This window comes from Gorilla gorilla, chromosome 8, assembly GCF_029281585.2.
Source record: "Gorilla gorilla gorilla isolate KB3781 chromosome 8, NHGRI_mGorGor1-v2.1_pri, whole genome shotgun sequence".
Classification (NCBI taxonomy): Eukaryota; Metazoa; Chordata; class Mammalia; order Primates; family Hominidae; genus Gorilla; species Gorilla gorilla.
This window is the reverse complement of record NC_073232.2, coordinates 9351262-9370000: the sequence shown is the minus strand read 5'-3', so window position 1 is coordinate 9370000 and position 18739 is coordinate 9351262. Positions and strand designations below refer to the sequence as shown.

The 18739-nt window shown below is 43.2% G+C and overlaps 1 protein-coding gene across 4 annotated transcripts in view; it reads left to right on the top strand.

Annotated features, from left to right (window-relative positions):
* DIP2C (disco interacting protein 2 homolog C) overlaps positions 1–18739 on the top strand; it is a 419803-nt gene that overhangs the window by 253810 nt on the left and 147254 nt on the right. For all 4 annotated transcript variants that reach the window (XM_055353740.2, XM_055353742.2, XM_055353743.2 and 1 more), the window contains one exon: positions 8394–8519. In XM_055353740.2, the coding sequence (XP_055209715.1) occupies positions 8394–8519 (126 nt within the window). The remainder of the gene's footprint in view (positions 1–8393; positions 8520–18739) is intronic.

The following is an 18739-nucleotide window of genomic DNA, read 5'->3' as shown; positions in this document are numbered from 1 at the left end:
ACATGTCTGTGTGTGTGTAAGTGACAGAACCAACCTGGCTTTTGTGCTATTTCCTTCGTCTTTTTATTTGCCTCAGTTGAAACAAGATGTGTTCCTTGTTGGAGGTGAATGGTTTCATTGTTCCAGACCAGTCATGGAAATGCCTGCAATTATCAGTGTTTCTGTTTTCTCTTGGGACGCTCTTCTGGGAAGGAAGTGTACTTTCCAAGGCTGTTGGTTGGCCTGTCGTTACCCTGGGGGTCTTGGTGTGGGTCACAGACCCAGGTGCTGTGGCTGCTCATGCGTGGAGCTGTGTCTTTCTTGCTGCTGCTAGTAGACAGCTGGTCACCAACAAAGTGTGTGTCCCAGTGGCCTTTCAGAAGAATTCTCTGCATCATTTTTATACAGTCTTTTTTCAATGTCAACATTGTGTGTTGCAGCCAAGTGATATGTTCTGCAGAAGCAGGAAGTGTGGCCCAAGAGAGAAATAAGGGAATTGATCCATAACTGATACCAGCTTTTATACAGTTGAGCCATTGTAATTGATACGTAAACATCTTAAATCTGTAGAAGCGAGTCAAGGTGCCAGATCCTGACAAGTGCCAAATGTCTACGTGCGATCTCTTGTGTCGGGTCCACATCACAAGAAGAAAAGTCATTCAAATGCAACACGGGACCATTGTAATTTATACATAAACATGTTAAATCTGTGGAAGTGAGCCACGGTGCCAGACCCTGACAAATGCCGAATGTCTACGTGGGACCTCTCTTGTGTCATCGGGTCCACATCACAAGGAGAAAAGTCATTCAAATGCAACATGGAGTGGACGTGAAGCTTTCAGAAACGTCCGTGAATCAGAGCGACTGTTTTCCCATTTGCTGGATTCCCCATTCGAGGTTGTGAGATTCCCGTTCCAAGGCTCCCTCAATTTCCCAGCACCCATTTCACTCCTTCCTGGAGATAACAGAATCTCACAATGATATCTTGTTCTCAGATTTTCTAATTAGAAAAATCACATATTTCACAAGAATAGGCCGCCTTACTCACTCCTTAGCCTGGAGTAAGCCACATACCACTTTTCTCTTTAATAAAAATACTCACCTTGCAGGACTCTTGATAAATTATTTAAGAGTAGGAAAGTACCGTGACTTTGGCTACAAGCAGTATTAGGTATAATATGCAAGTGTGTGCCTTGATAGCCACAGTCACTAAAAACAAATTTTCTCAGAAGAGAAAATTGTAAGCATTTCTTTACTTGATCGTTAATTTTGTTTGCCTAAATAACATCTTGCCTTTGTATGGAGAGGTGGAGAAGTCGACTTTTGTTACACAAGATGAGCTTGAAAGTCTCTTAAGTGGTAAAGGATGCTGCTGAGTATCGTCGGGGGTGAGTGGGTCCTGCTGCCCCACTGTGTGTGATCCTGAGTATCGACGGGAGTGAGCAGGTCCTGCTGCCCCACTGTGTGTGATCCTGAGTATAGACGGGGATGAGTGGGTCCTGCTGCCCCACTGTGTGTGATCCTGAGTATCGATGGGAGTGAGCGCGTCCTGCTGCCCCACTGTGTGTTATCCTGAATATCGACAGGGGTGAGTGGGTCCTGCTGCCCCACTGTGTGTGATCCTGAGTATCGACGGGAGTGAGCAGGTCCTGCTGCCCCACTGTGTGTGATCCTGAGTATAGACGGGGATGAGTGGGTCCTGCTGCCCCACTGTGTGTGATCCTGAGTATAGACGGGGATGAGTGGGTCCTGCTGCCCCACTGTGTGTGATCCTGAGTATCAACGGGAGTGAGCGGGTCCTGCTGCCCCACTGTGTGTGATCCTGATTATAGATGGGGATGAGTGGGTTCTGCTGCCCCACTGTGTGTGATCCTGAGTATAGACAGGGATGAGTGGGTCCTGCTGGCCCACTGTGTGTGATCCTGAGTATAGACAGGGATGAGTGGGTCCTGCTGCCCCACTGTGTGTGATCCTGAGTATAGACAGGGGTGAGTGGGTCCTGCTGCCCCACTGTGTGTGATCCTGAGTATCGACGGGAGTGAGCGGGTCCTGCTGCCCCACTGTGTGTGATCCTGAGTATAGACAGGGGTGAGTGGGTCCTGCTGCCCCACTGTGTGTGATCCTGAGTATCGACGGGAGTGAGCGGGTCCTGCTGCCCCACTGTGTGTGATCCTGATTATAGATGGGGATGAGTGGGTTCTGCTGCCCCACTGTGTGTGATCCTGAGTATAGACAGGGATGAGTGGGTCCTGCTGGCCCACTGTGTGTGATCCTGAGTATAGACAGGGATGAGTGGGTCCTGCTGCCCCACTGTGTGTGATCCTGAGTATCGACAGGGGTGAATGGGTCCTGCTGCCCCACTGTGTGTGACAAGCCCTTTGTTTCTGGCCTGGGAATGTCCCAGCTCTGTCAGCATATTGGGCTGGTGCTGGCTCCCTTGTTAGTTTGCATGGGAGACAAAATCTCACACCTTTCACTCTTCTTGACATACAGATGCCGAAGCTTTTAACAAATTATTACTACATCAAACCCAAAATATGTAAAAGGGATATGAATATCACAACCAGTTGAGTTTGTTCTCTTGATGTGGTGTGGTTTTGCCTTGCATACTTGGCTAATCATTCAAAAATCAATGTAATTCACCACATTAACAAAAAATAAAGGAGAAAACCCATTTTATCATCTCAGAAGATGCTGAAAAACATCTGTTGAAATTTAATAGTCCTTATACGAATTTCCTATCACATCAGGAACAGAAGGGAGTTTTCTCCGTTTGATAAAGGCCCTTCCTGAAAAATGAGAGCTGACGCCCCTCCTCTGGTGGCAGCCGGGGTGCTCTCCCCACAGTCGGGTGTCAGGGGGGCATGGCCATTCTCCGTGGTTCAGGTCTGTATGGCACTCACTGGGGCCCTCGTCAGTGAAGTGAGTCAGGAGAACTAAAAGGCACAGACTTGGAAGGCGTGAGACACTTGATTTACAGAAGACACAGGGCCTTATTTAGAAAATTTTAGGAAATCTAGAAACAACCAGAAATGGTGTGAATTTTGCAAGCATGGAAGATACTCTTCACAACAGATGTATACAGATGCCCAGTGGACCGTGAGACTCTTTGCAGCAGATGTATACAGATGCCCAGTGAACCGTGAGACTTCACAACAGATGCGCAGTGGACCATGAGACTCTTTGCAACAGATGTATACAGATGCCCAGTGGACCATGAGACTCTTCGCAACAGTTGTATACCGATGTCCAGTGCAAGATAGAGTCTTCACAACAGATGTATACAGATGCCCAGTGGACCATGAGACTCTTCGCAACAGTTGTATACCGATGTCCAGTGCAAGATAGAGTCTTCACAACAGATGTATACAGATGCCCAGTGGACTGTGAGACTCTTCACAACACATGTATACAGATGCCCAGTGCAGTAGACTCTTTGCAGCAGATGTATACAGATGCCCAGTGAACCGTGAGACTTCACAACAGATGCGCAGTGGACCATGAGACTCTTTGCAACAGATGTATACAGATGCCCAGTGGGCCTGTGAGACTCTTCGCAACAGATGTATACAGTTGTCCAGTGCAAGATAGACTCTTCACGACTGATGTATACAGATGCCCAGTGGACCGTGAGACTCTTCACAACAGATGTATAGAGATGCCCAGTGGTCCTGTGAGACTCTTCACAACAGACGTATACAGATGCCTAGTGGACTGTGAGACTCTCCACAACAGATGTATACAGATGTCCAGTGCAAGACAGACTCTTCACAACAGATGTATACAGATGCCCAGTGGGCCTGAGACTTCACAACAGATGTATACAGATGTCCAGTGCAAGATAGACTTTTCACAACAGATGTATACAGATGCCCAGTGCAAGATAGACTCTTCACAACAGTTGCATACAGATGTCCAGTGGGCCTGTGAGACTCTTCACAACAAATGTATACAGATGTCCAGTGCAAGATAGACTCTTTGCAACAGATATATACAGATGCCCAGTGGGCCTGTGAGACTCTACACAACAGATGTATACAGATGTCCAGTGCAAGACAGACTCTTCACAACAGATGTATACAGATGTCCACTGCAAGATAGACTCTTCACAACAGATGTATACAGATGCCCAGTGGTCCCATGAAAGGTGCTCACCAGGCGTCATTGGGTAAGTACAACTTAAACCCATGAGGTTCCACTTCACAAGAGTGGAGGAGGAGGACGGTAGCAGGTGCTGGTGAAGATATGACAGGCTGGATCTCAGACTGATGGAGACTTAAAATGGCACAGCCACTTTAGCAAACAGTGTGGCAGTTTCTTTAAAATGTGTACACTTACCATATGGCCCAGCAGGTATGCTGTAGATGTTCACCAAGGAGAGATGAAAATGTGTGTCCGTGTAAAAGAATGCATATTATCTCCAGGGTAAATTCTCATAGCCAAAAACTGGAAACAACGTAAATCTCTCTCAGCTGGAGAAACATGAGCAAATTCTGATATATTCATACATTGTCCTAGTTCCCATCAGGAAAAATGTACAAAATACTGAAACCAAAATAGGCAACGGGGATGAGTTCCAGGAGCCTTGAATTGAGCAGAGAGTGAACACCATGCTGTGGAGTCCCTGTGATGGTGGAGAATCTACACAAGTGTCGGGTGACGGAATAGCGCCAAGGAACACTCCTCATGAATGAACAGTGGCTGTCTCTGGAGTGAACACCATGCCATGCGCTCCATGTGACGGTGGAGAATCTACACAGGTCTTGGGTGACGGAAGAGTGCCAAGAAACACTCCTCATGAATGAGCAGTGGCTGTCTCTTGAGTGAACACCATGGCGTGGGCTCCATGTGATGATGGAGAATCTATATGACTCTCGGGTGACGGAAGAGCGCCAAGGAACACTTCTCATGAATGAACGATGGCTGTCTCTTGAGGGAACACCATGGCGTGGAGTCCATGCAATGGTAGAGAATCTACACGAGTCTCGGGTGATGGAAGAGCGCCAAGGAACACTCCTCATGAATGAACAGTGGCTGTCTCTTGAGTGAACGCCATGCCGTGGGCTCCATGTGACGGTGGAGAATCTACACGAGTCTTGGGTGATGGAAGAGTGCCAAGGAACACTCCTCATGAATGAACAGTGGTTGTCCCTTGAGGGAACACCATGGTGTGGAGTCCATGCAATGGTAGAGAATCTACATGAGTCTCGCGTGATGGAAGAGTGCCAAGGAACACCCCTCATGAATGAACAGTGGCTGTCTCTTGAGGGAACACCATGGCGTGGAGTCCATGTGACGATGGGGAATCTACACGAGTCTCAGGTGACGGAAGAGCACCAGTGAACACGCCCCATGAATGAACAGTGGCTGTCTCTTGAGGGCCAGGATTGACCGGGAGGGGATGTGTGGGAACTTTGAGGCAAAAGATTTGATCAGGGTAATAGATAGATTTCCACTTATCAAAATGCACCAAGTGTACTTAAGATCTGAACATTTCACTATGTATACTTTGTACTCCCGCCCTTCCAAAAAAAAAAAAAATGAAAAAATAATTGTAAACGAACACTGAACTTTACTTGATAGATTTTTCACAGTGGTACTAGATAGCAATTATGAAAGCATTTCTTTATCTCCAGGCTTAAGCAAATAAGCTTAATAAGTTAGTGAATATATTGAGGGTAACAGGAGCCAGGTTTCTTTCTTGGCAAGAGAGGTTAGAAATAAGAAAAGGCCAAAGCCTGGAATGGATCATGTGGGATTGGGTTGCAGCAGGAGGCACCAGTATGAGCTGGTGGCTCCCGACAGATGCAGACAGGGACAGAAGTGCCTGTGGATGGGTGTGGGTGTACATGTGTGTACACGCATGTGTGTTCTGCTTGCCGGCAGTGCCCAGCAGCAGAGACCCCCAGTGACAGTACACCCGGTTCCTAGTCTTAGCTTCGAAACACCGTACTTCACTAGCAGGAGCCCTGGTCCAAGGGCTGGGGAATCCGGTGTCAAATCTGGAACCAACTGAGCACCAAAACAAACCATTATAATTATGAATTATGACCCACCAAGCCAGACTCCATGAGTTCATATTGACAGAAGTAAATGAATGATGAAAGATAAAATGAGTAATTATTTTTAAGTGAATGTAGAAGATCTAATGATTTAGAAGGAATGGCAGGAAATCATCAGTGGATACTAAAACTAGTGAAGGATCGATGGAAAACAGAATATGTACATAGTGTCACGGTCCCTCCTCCCAAATCTTAATTGCAACGTGAGAAGTAGCATCTTTGCTTTGGAGGAACTTCAGCACCACCTTCACTGAGTTGCTGACATTAACATTGCCACACAGGACAGACTTCTGCGGTATCCCTGCTAAAATGCATACTCTAGAGTCTAGTCTGGAAGATACCGAAATAAAGGACGAGCTGTAAAATAACCAACCTGTATTCTTTAAAATTTCTAATTTCAAGAAACAAAAAAGCTGAGAAACTTGGATTCATGAAGGGTAAAAATCACTTGACAAATAAATGCAATTCATGATCCTGGATTGAATCATAAAATAGGAAGACAAACTGAGAAAATTATGGAGACAGTTGACACTATTTGAACGTGAACTTTGTATATGACAGCTAAATTTCCTGATCTTGAGGAAAATGTATGTGAGAGAATATTCTTGTGTTTAGGAAATACATTGAAACGTTTAGGTATAGAGGGATATAGTATCTGAAATTTATTTTCATTTGACTTAGAAAATTCATGGGGGAGCAGGGAGAGCAGTGGTGTAAGATAGGAGCAGTTGGTGAGCCTGGTAAAAGTTATATAGGAATTCTCTACACTGGTCTTGCAGATTTTCTGTGTATCTGAAATAATATCCAAAAAGTTTAAAATGGAGAATATGCAAAACAAAAAGTGATTTGTGGGAAGTGAGTGGACTGTGTCACCTCATTGATGAGCCCTTCAGTTTTTGGCCATGAGCCCAAGTCAGTCACATATTGATTTTTGACCTGGGAATTAGAGTGTCCAGAAAACCAGGCTTTTTATCTAGTTAGGGAGAGAAGTACGCACAAAGGCTGACCAAGACCAAGCAGTGTGATGAGCTGATTGTGGGCGTGATGCGGCAGGTCTGGCTCCTGTCTCAGGTGGCAGCGCGCGGGGTTTAAGCAGGAAAGACATGTCTGATTCCCTTTCAGTGGGATCATTCTCAGAGCTTCAGAGAAGACTGCCTCGTCCTGGGGACCCTTTCCCCCAACCCGTCTTCACTCACACTGGCCATTTAGGTTGGTGGTGATTTTATGCTGCTAACACCGTTCTCACTCACAGTTTAGGGCCTTTGAGTGGGTTTTTGCCTGTGTCTTGAAGATTCTTGTCTTGAAGCCTGTTATTCTGATTTTGTGTTGAGAGGGTTCTTCCCTGGCTTCACAGTTTGGAGTTGCCGCTGCGTCTGTTCTGCTTTAATTCTCTACCCCGTCTGTCACCTGTCTTGTCCATTAGGAACTGGCCTGCGTGAGATGCTGTGACACTGTCTGCCTTATCACCACTGCGTTCCCAGCCCTTAGGGACTTACGGAGGAGGCACTTGGTGAATGTGTGGAATTAATGTAATGGATTCATAGCCACAAAGTGTGTTAATGGTTGTATTAGTCCATTTTCACACTGCTGATAAAGACATACCCAAGACTGGGAAGAAAAAGAGGTTTAATTGGCCTTGCAGTTGCGCATGGCTGGGGAGGCCTCAGAATCACGGTGGGAGGCAAAAGGCACTTTTTACATGTCAGCAGCAAGAGAAAACGAGGTAGAAGCAAAAGCGGAAACCTCTAATAAACCATCAGATCTCATGAAACTTATTCACTATCACGATAATAGCATGGGAAAGACGGGCCCCAATGATTCAATTACCTCTTCCTGGGTCCCTCCCACAACACATGGGAATTCTGGGAGATACAATTCAAGTTGAGATTTGGGTGGGGACACAGCCAACCCATGTCAATAGCCAACACAGTCCTGGCCTGTGGCTGGTGCTCAGCTGAGCTGTGACCGTGGCTGTGTGAGTTGGGGTGCGAGGCATGCACAGCCTCTCAGCAGTACAGTGAAAGGATTTGGAGGCTCGAACGTGTGACCTACGAAGAGATCTCCAAAGATCAAGGTCCATTCACCCTAAAAAGACAAATCTCAGTGCAGTTTACAGCCAGTGTTTGCTTATGGATATGGATTCTGTGGTAATAAAATGAATGATTAAAAGTCTGTGAATGAATTTTAATGTCTTTACTGGAATTGTAAACACTGATTTTCTTTCCTCGCCCACTCATCTGTTGATGAGTTTCGGAAGGTGGATGAACTGTGCTGCAGGGACAGAGAGGAGGGTGCAGCTTGGCCTCTGGGACCTCAGCTGAGCACTGAGTGACTGAGTTCTCTCCGTTTCAGACGTCCACACGGAAGCTGTCCAGGCGGCTCTGGCCAAACACAAAGAGCGGAAGATGGCAGTGCCTATGCCTTCCAAACGCAGGTCCCTGGTCGTGCAGACCTCGATGGACGCCTACACCCCTCCAGGTAAGGGACACGCTCCCCGACACGGCCTCTTGAATGTGCCGGGCACCTCAGAATTGACCACTAGCCCAGCAATCAGTGGTTTTTGCTTTCAAAATAATGATGCAGTAATGCAGATTTTGTGAACCAGAAGTTCAAAAACAGTGTATGAGTTAAACGTGGAAGGAAAAGTAACATTATTATGTGTCTGTATAAATACACATTTTTAACTTTTCATCAAGACTTATACATATGATACATACCAGTAAAATCTCACACAATTTTATTCATTTAATTCTTTGTAGGGAAAAGGGAAGAGTTTGTACCCCTCTGGGTGGAATTGGACTTTTCTTCTGATTAGGCTGGTGCATACATGTTCTCAAATCTTCATATAAATGTGCTATATTGTTGTATTGTTTTAGAACAAGCAAATTGGACAATTGAGGCAGTTACCCAAATCAGGGGTCATAAACTTTGCCTGCAAGTTGCCAGATAGTATTTTAGTTCCTGCAGGCCATAAGGTCTGTCACAACCACTCAACTCTGCCCTTGGAGTGTGAAAGCAGCCATAGGTGATAGCAAGTGGGTATGGCTGTGTACCAGTAAAACTTGATAAGAACAGCGGACCAGATTTGGTGCACAGACTTGCCAACCCCGATCTGAATTACTGAAGGTAATAGCCCATTTATATTTCTGTTATGTAATACTGCTTTTACTTAATCTTGAATTTTACATAACTACCCAAATTCTCTATTTTTTCTGCCCAAATAATTATACACTACATCTCATGATCTTCCCACCCAAGTAAAGCAGAAAGTGTAGTTATCCAGATACTTGTTAGAAACATGGATTGAACCTACGTTGTTTGGTGTTTAGTTTTGGTGATTGTGATTCCAACATTATTCATGTCATTGTTGAAAACTTGTCTTCTCAAAGGACCTAAATCACCTTACATCCCACTTTGAAGCTACACACCACTTTGACACCATTTTTTTCTCCACTGCAAGAGAAACTTAAGGTACAATATGAATAGTTGAAAATGTACAATTTTTTGGGAGTATTTTTACCTTTGAAGTTTAGCTTGGTCTTGGCAAGCAGTGAGACAGAAGGACATGCTTCAGATCAGAGCTGAGATCAAGCATATGCCCACATTATTCCAAGTAGCTCCTGAGTATACACCTTTATGTACCTTTACTAATGAAGGTACTGAGATTGATAGGACAGAACTTAAAGAGTGCATAATTTGGGGTTTTTGTTGTTTTTTGTTTGTTTTGAGACAGGGTCTTGCTCTATCGCCACGGTCGGAATTCAGTGTCATGATTGCAGCTCTTGGCTCACTGCAGCCGTGACCACCTGGGCTCAAGCGGTCCTCCCTCTTCAGCCTCTCAAGCACCTGGGACCACAGGTGCATGCCACCACACCCAGCTAATTTTTAAGTTTTGTAGAGACAGGGTGTTCCTATGTTGTGTTTGTTTTTCATTTGCACGTACGTGCTCTTCATCTAAAGAACACAGTGCCAGCGGGCAAGGGAGTGAACGCCATGCTAGCAAATGCCAGCGGGCAAGGGAGTGAACGCCGTGCTAGCAAATGCCAGCGGGCAAGGGAGTGAACGCCATGCTAGCAAATGCCAGCGGGCAAGGGAGTGAACGCCGTGCTAGCAAATGCCAGCGGGCAAGGGAGTGAACGCCGTGCTAGCAAATGCCAGCGGGCAAGGGAGTGAACGCTGTGCTAGCAAATGCCAGCGGGCAAGGGAGTCAATGCCGTGCTAGCAAGGTTGTTGGCAAGGGAGCTCTTTCTGCCAACATGCTCCCTTGGGCTCCTCCTTTTCTTTATTTTAATATTAAGCAACAGCACGTAATTAGGGGCTAGGCACAGTAGCTCATGCCTGTAACTCCTGCACTTTGGGAGTCCAGGGCAGGCGTATGGCTTGAGCCCAGGAGTTCAAGACCAGCCCGGAAAACATGGCAAAATGTACCAAAATGCCTTTTGTACATTTTGTCTCCACCAAAAGTACAAAAAATTAGCTGGGCCTGGTGGTGTACACCTGTAGTCCCAGCTACTTGGGAGGCTGAGGTGGAAAAATCACTTGCGCCTGGGAGGCAGAGGTTGCCGTCAGCTGAGATGGCACCACTGCACTCCAGCCTGGGAAACAGAGCAAGACCCCATCTCAATTAGAAAAAAATAACGATAATAAATAGAGACTTAAAAATGATTAGGCCAGGCATGGTGGCTCATGCCTCCAGCCTCAGCACTTTGGGAAGCCAAGGCAGGCAGATTGCTTGAGTCCTGGAGTTTGAGACCAGCCTGGGCAGCATTCCAAAACCCTGTCTCCACAAAAAATACAGAAATCAGCCAGGCATGGTGGTGTGTGCGCATAGTCTCAGCTGCTCGGGAGGCTGAGGTGGGAGGATCACTTGGGCCCAGGGAGGTTGAGGCTGCAGTGAGCCATGGTCATGCCACTGCGCTCCAGCCTGGGCAACAGAGCAAGACCCTATCTCAAAAAAAAAAAAAGCTTAATCCTGTTTGTTTAGTTTATGGTTATAATTTGCCAAAACTTATAATATGGTAAAAAAATGTTATTTGTATGTGTTCTTTGTGTAACTAACAAAATGGACTTGAAAGGATAACCCACTTGAAATATTTTAAACCGAATTCTTGGCACTAACCGGTTATTTAAGACAACAGGCATTTTTCTTGACCACTTTTTATAAGAGAAATGGTGAGTTTGAAATGGAAGAAGCAGTGTGGTTATTTGCTTGCTTATTTCTTGGATTGAATCCAACCGCTGAGAAATGTTACTGGGTCATGCGTGATGAATAACCTCATTGTACAGATGTCTTTGCAAAATACAAAAGAATATTATTTGAAATGTCATTTTTGTGAAATATTTGGATTTATTTGACTAGCATTTTTATATAAACCATAAAAAACCTTCTGTAAATTTTCATCAGGAGTCCTCGTGATATCACATGGGGCAGTTTTGTACAATCATAAATGTCAATATCATAAAAATTTTTTACTCCCAGCTATTTTGTGCTTAGCAGTAGTCTGCATGTTTATTACCCTGCTTACTTGAACAAAATCTTAGCTGCATTTTCTTACCTATTTTTCTTGGTTGTTGGTAACAGTGGTTAGATCTTATCTCAGTTTCATTGCTCTTCAGAGAATATTCTTGAAGTTTATATTCTATGAAATGACTGGCTGCTGACCAGGATCATAGTTTCTGGAGAAACTCTCATTAGCATTGTCACAATGCTAATATTCCATGGGTGAAACTTTCCCTTAATTTTCAAATGTAAAGATATAAGAATAATTTGCCAAAACTTCTGCTTCTAGCCATGATGAGATAACAGGGACCCAAATCACACCTCTGCCATAAACAACTGTAAAACTGCACAAAACGAATGAGATGGCTGTTTTTAGTCTGTGACCACAGCTGCGCCAGCCAGAACTTGAGGGCAGGAGAATGAATGAGACGCACAGACAGTACACTTGCCCTCTGCCTGGAGAACACCTGCAGACCCTGGCTCAGAGAGCTCAGGTGTGAGTGGAGCCTGGCCACCCTACCACGTCCAGGAGGCGGAGATCAGAGAGAGCTTAGGTGTGGGTGGAGCATATCACCCTACCATGTCCAGGAGGCTGGAGCTCAGAGAGCGCTCAGGTGTGGGTGGAGCCTGGCCACCCTACCACATCCAGGAGGCAGAGCTCAGAGAGAGCTCAAGTGTGGGCAGAGCATATCAGCCTACCACGTCCAGGAGGCGGAGCTTGGAGAGAGCTCAGGTGTGGGTGGAGCATATCACCCTACCATGTCCAGGAGGCGGAGCTCAGAGAGCTCAGGTGTGGGTGGAGCCTGGCCACCCTACCACATCAAGGAGGCGGAGCTCGGAGAGAGCTCAGGTGTGGGTGGAGCGTGGCCCCCTTACCATGTCCAGGAGGCGGAGCTTGGAGAGAGCTCAGGTGTGGGCAGAGCATATCACCCTACCACGTCCAGGAGGTGGAGCTCAGAGAGAGCTCAGGTGTGGGTGGAGCATATCACCCTACCACGTCTAGGAGGCGGAGCTCAGAGCTCAGGTATGGGTGGAGCATGGCCACCATACCACGTCCAGCAGGCGGAGCTCAGAGAGAGCTCTGGTGTGGGCGGAGCATGCCACCCTGCCAAGTCCAGGAGGTGGAGATCGGAGTGGGTGCAGGATTGGAGCTCTCCACCGATCCACACCAGCAGCAAATCAATCCAAGCCTGCCCATGGTCACGATGACCCAGCAGTGCCTGTGCTGCCTGCTAGAACAAGAGCTGGAAAGCTTCCGAAGAAGCTTATGGGATCCTGAGCGTGCTCAACACGTTACCCACGATGTGCAATATTCAGCAAATAATCACTGCATACACAGAGAAACTGGGGTAGAATCTGTGGTCAAGAAAAAGGCAGTAAAATGTGCACACATGCAAGATGGTCTCTATCACTCGCCACACGTGGCAGCTGACTACATGAAGTGTGCCCGGTCTGAACTGAATTCGCTGTGTGAAAGACAGCAGATAATATAAAAAATAGAAAATATTTTCTTTGTATTTCTTATTGAAAGTATAGTATGAGCATTTTGAGTTAAAAGTATATTAGTAAAATTAATTGTACCTGTTTATATAATTATATATATGAGGCTACAAAGAAGGTTTAAAGTTCTCTATAGGATTCTCATAATTCTGTTGGAAGGTGCCAGTCTAGATGTCTGATACAGCAAAAGACAGAGTTTTTAAATCTACAATTATAAATATTTAGGGAATCAAATTAAAATGTGTCAAAGAATGAAAAGAAAATATTTTAATACTTGAGCCAGAGGAAGGGAAGACACTTTTTATTACAATGGAGCTGGGGAGTTTCAGGTTCCATACGTGATAATCTTGAGAACTGTCACTCCCTCCTCACAGGTGAAAAGCTGAGCAAACTGAAAATTCAGCAACTCTTCTTAAACCTGCAAGAGACATGAGGTCACAGGCAAGCCACTGTCCCCAGATTGGGTGGACAGGTGAAGTGGAGAATCACCATACACTGGAGCAGAAAGCTCCAAGGAACCCCCACTGGGATTGGAAGACCTGAACTGGAATTGACAAATTGCTGCAGTGAGGTGTGGCCAAGTCTGAGAGTTAAAACCTCCAGGAGGCCTGTGCATATGGGGCCATGCTTTTGTGAGCTGTACCATCAGAAGCTCAACCACGTTCTCGAAGTAAACATCAGGGAAGAATCCCCTCATACTTACTACAGGGGAAGGAGAATAGGAATCATTTTCAAATATGCAGGAGCACTCTTAACTAGGTCTACCTTCCAGAGAAGCTAGTTAACTAGAGACTAAGCTGGTGGGGTTTTATCAAGCCTTCCGGCCTGGGGGAAAGGAAATATCCAACTCCAACCTCCAGAACTGAAAAGCAAAGAGAACACTAAAAAGCAAAAAAGAACAGAGTATCCAAGCACTATGGGATGACTACAGAAAGCATAAAATATGCGGAACGGTAATACAAGGAGAAGAATGAGGAACAGAAGAAGTATTTCTAACAGTAGTGGCTGAATTTCCTCAGATTAATGCCAGACACCAAACCATAGATTCAGGAAGCTCAAGAAACACCAAGCAGGATAAATGTAAAAACAACGACAAAAACAAAAATAAACTATACTTGGGCATATAATTTTCAAACTATGGCGAATCAAAGATTTTTTAAAAACCCCAACAAAGAAACCAGAGTAATCTCCTTCCCTATAGAGATCAAAGATAAGAATTCTATTCAACTTCCTCTCAAAAACCACAAAAGCAAGAAGTAGAGTGAAATATTTAAACTATTGAGAGGAAAAAAATTCCATTTAACTTAGAAGTCTATACCCTGTGAAATTATCTGTCAAAAGTGAAGGAAAAGTAAAGACCTTCTCAGACAAAAATTGAGAAATTTGTTGCCGGTAGACCTGCCTTGTAAAAAGTGTTCTAAGTTCTTTAAATAGTAGAGGTCAGTAACTCAGCTGTGCGTAAAGAAAGGAAGAGCAGAGCTGTGTACAGGGGCTCACACCTGTCACCCTAACACTCTGGGAAGCCAAGGCGGGAGAATTGCTGGAGGCTGGTTATTTGAGACCGGCCTGGGCAACGTAGTGAGACTCTGTCTCTTAAAAAAAGCCAAACATGGTGGCTGACACCTGTAGTCCCAGCTACTTTGAGAGGCCAAGATGGGAGGGTCACTTGAGCCCAGGATCCTTTTCAAGGCTGCGGTGAGCTATAATGATGCCACTCCACTCCAGCCTGGGCAACAGAGCAAGACCTTGACTGTTAAGAAAAAGCATCAAAGAAGGAACAGTGAAGGTAGGATAAACACTTTCATTTTTCTTAATAGATCTAACATAACAGTTCATTCATAATAGCGACAGTGTATTTGATTATATGCTTATGTATATATCATATACACACACTTAAATATAAGTGGAATGAATGACAGCAGTGATACAAGGGATGGGAGAGAGCAATTAGGAATTAGGGTTTTTATAGTGTGCTTGCATTATCCAGAAAGCAGTATAGTGTCATTTGAAAGTGGGCTTGGGTTACTTGTGAATTTATATTGCAAATTCCAAGGCAGCCACTTAAAGTAACTGATATGCTAAGAAAGGAAAGAAAATAGAGAATGCTCAATTAAGACCACAAGAAAAAAAAAGAAAAAGAAAAAAAGACAAAAGGGCAACAGATAGAAAATAGTAACAAATATGGTAGATATTAATTCAACTGTACATCATTACTCACTTTCAATGTCAGTCCAAATGCACCCAACTGTATATTGTCTATATAAGAGATCCACTTTAGAGATAAAGAAATACATATAGATCAACAGTAAAGGGATAGAAAAAGATATAAATGTTAACACTAATTTTTTTTTTTTTTTTTTTGAGACGGAGTCTTACTCCTTGGCCCAGGCTGGAGTGCAATAGCCCGATCTCATCTTACTGCAACCTCTGCCTCCCAGATTCAAGCGATTCTCCTGCCTCAGCCTCCCGAGTAGCTGGGATTACAGGCATTTGTCATCATGCCCAGCTATTTTTTTTTTCCTATTTTTGTAGAGATGGGGTTTCACCATGTTGGCCAAGCCAGTCTTGAACTCCTGACCTCAGGTGATCATCCCGCCTCGGCCTCCTAAAGTGCTGGGATTACAGGCATGAGCCACTGCGCCCAGCCAACACTAATTTTAAAAAATGGAAGTGGTGATGTTAATTTCAGACAGAGCAGGCTTTACATCAAGGGAAGTTACCAGAGATGACTATTTTCTCCAAGAAGATAAAACAATCCTTAAATGTATTTTTGCCTAAGCATCAAAATGCCAAAGCAAAAACTGATAAACTTCAAGGAGAAATAATTAACCCAGTATGATAGTTGGAGACTTTAACACCGCTTTATCAGAAATGGACCAATTCAGTAGCCAGAAAATCAGTAAGGACAAAATTGAAATCAACAACATCCTCAGTCAACTGTATATAATTGACAGTTATAGACTATTTCCACCAACAACAGAATACTGAACATTCACCAAGATATACCACGGTTTGGTCCATAAAACACACCTTAACAAATTTAAAAGAATAGGAATCAAACAAGTATGTTCTCAAGCACAATGAAGTAGAAATAAATAATAGATGACTGGAAAATATTAGGAATTAAACAATACACTTAAAAATAATGCATTGCTCGAGGAAGAAATCTGAAGATTTCTTTAAAGTTTTGAAGTAAATGAAAATGAAAACTTTTTAAAATTTGTGAGATGCAATGAAAGTAATATTTATAGGGAAATTTATAGCTTTAAATGCATATGTTAAAAAAGATCTAAAATCAATAAGCTCCCACCTTAGAAAACTAAGAAAAAGAACAGCAAATTAAATTCTAAGTAAGCAGGAGACAAATAATGAAAGAGCAGAAATCAACACATTGAAAACAGAAAATCAGAGAAAATCAATGAAACCAACAGCTGGTTCTTTGAGAGAAAATCTATAAGCCTCTAACAAGAAAAAGAAATACAGCAGATAAATTACCAATATCAAAAATGAAATAAGGGACATAACTACAGATCTCACGGACATTAAAAGGATAATAAATATTATGAAAAACTCTATGGCCACAAATTTGATAACGTGGATGAAATGGACCAATTTCTTTAAAGACAGAATCTGCCAAAATTTGAACAGGAAGAAACAATCTGTATAGGCCTGTATCTGTTAAATTGAATCAGTAGTTAATAACCTTTCAAAACAGGAAGTGCCAGGCCCAGTTGGGTTCATTGGTGAATTCTACCAAACATCTAAAAGAAATTATACCAATTCTCTACAATCTCTTTCAGAACATAAAAGCTGAGGAATAGTTCTTAACTCATTCTAAGCATCATTTTAATACCAAAACTAGAACAAAATATTACAAGAAAACATCTCTCATGAACACAGATGCAATAACTTTCAACAAAATATTAGCAAATTAAATCCAACAATGTAAAAAAAATAAAATTGTGCACCAAAACCAAGTGGAATTTGTTTCACGCATCCAAAGCTGCTTTAACATTCAAAAACCAATTAACGTAATTCATCACATTAACAGGCTAAGAAAAAGAAAAAGCATTTGACAAAATCTAACACGCATAAATAAAAGCTCCCAGCAAACTAGGAACAGAGGTGACCTTCCTCAACTTGATAAAGAATATGGACAAAAAACCTATTGTTAACATCATACCCAATTGTGAGAAACTAGAATTTTTCCCACTAAGATCCAGAAAGGGGATCAGGAAAAACAAGGATGTCTCCTCTCACCACTTCTTTTCAACATTGTACTAGAAGTCCTAGCTAATGCAATTATGACCAGAAAAATAAAACATATTTATTGGGAAGAGAAATAAAACTTTGTTCATAGATGGCATGTTTGCCTATGTAGAAGATCCAAAAGAATTGAGTTTAATATACAAAAGTTCAGCAAATTTGCTGTTTACCAGCAAAGAACAAATAGAATTTGAAATAAAAAACAGTGGCTCATGTCCATAATTCAAGCACTTTGGGAGGCCAAGGCAGGCAGAACACTTGAGGTCAGGAGTTCGAGACCAGCCTGGCCAATGTGGCAAAACCCCATCTCTACTAAAAATAATAATTAAAAAAAAAATTTCCAGTAGCACTCCCCAAAATGGAATACTTAGGCATAAAATCTGACAAAATATGTTCAAGATCTTATGAGGAAAACTACAAAACTCATTCACAGAAAAACTAAATGGACAGGTAGTCCACGTTCATGGATAGGAAAACTGAATATTGTCAAGATGTTTTCCTTCCAATGCAGTCCAGTCCCAACCAAAATCCCAACGAGTTTTTTTTTTAATATCAACACACTGATTCGAAAGTTTATTTCGAGAGATGAAAGACTCAGAACAGCCACTTCAATATTGAAAAAGAAGAACAAAGTTGAAGACTGACACTATCCAACTTCAGGACTTACTATAAATCAATGATAATCAAGACAGTGTGGTATTGGTGAAAGAACAAACAAAAGGATCAATGGGACAGAATAGAGAGCCCAGTAACAAAATATAGTCAACTAAACTTTGACAGAGGAACAAAGGCAATACAGTGGAGCAAACACAATATTTTTAACAGATGGTACTGGAACAACTGGACATCCACATGCAAAGAAAAACACCAAACCTAGTCACAGACCTTACATCTTTCAAAAAAATTAAAACAGATCACAGAGCCACTGTCCTCATTAGTGGTGAAATATTCCTGCCTGTTAAAATAGATGACAGATGTAAAATGCAAAACTGTAGAATTCTTAGAAGATAAGGTAAAATCTAGTGACTTTGATTTGGTGATAACTTTTTAGATATGACACCAAAGGTGCAAGGTGTGAAATAATTGATAAGCTGGACTCCAATAAAAATTAACATGTTCTGCTATGTCAAAGACTCTTAAAGTAATTAAAATACAAGCCACAGACAAGGAGAGGATGTTTGCAAAAGACATAAATGATAACTTTTATTTGAAATATACAAGGAACTCTTTAAAGTCAACAATAACAAAACAACCTGATTAAAATAGGGGCCAGCCAAGTGTGATGGCATGCGCCTGTAGTCTCAGCTACTCAGGAGGCTAAGGCGGGAGGATCACTTGAGTCCAGGAGTTCCGGGTTGTTGTGAGTTACACCTCTTAGGTGTCCACACTAAATTCAGCGTCAACCCAGTGACCTCCTGGGAGGGGTGAGCTA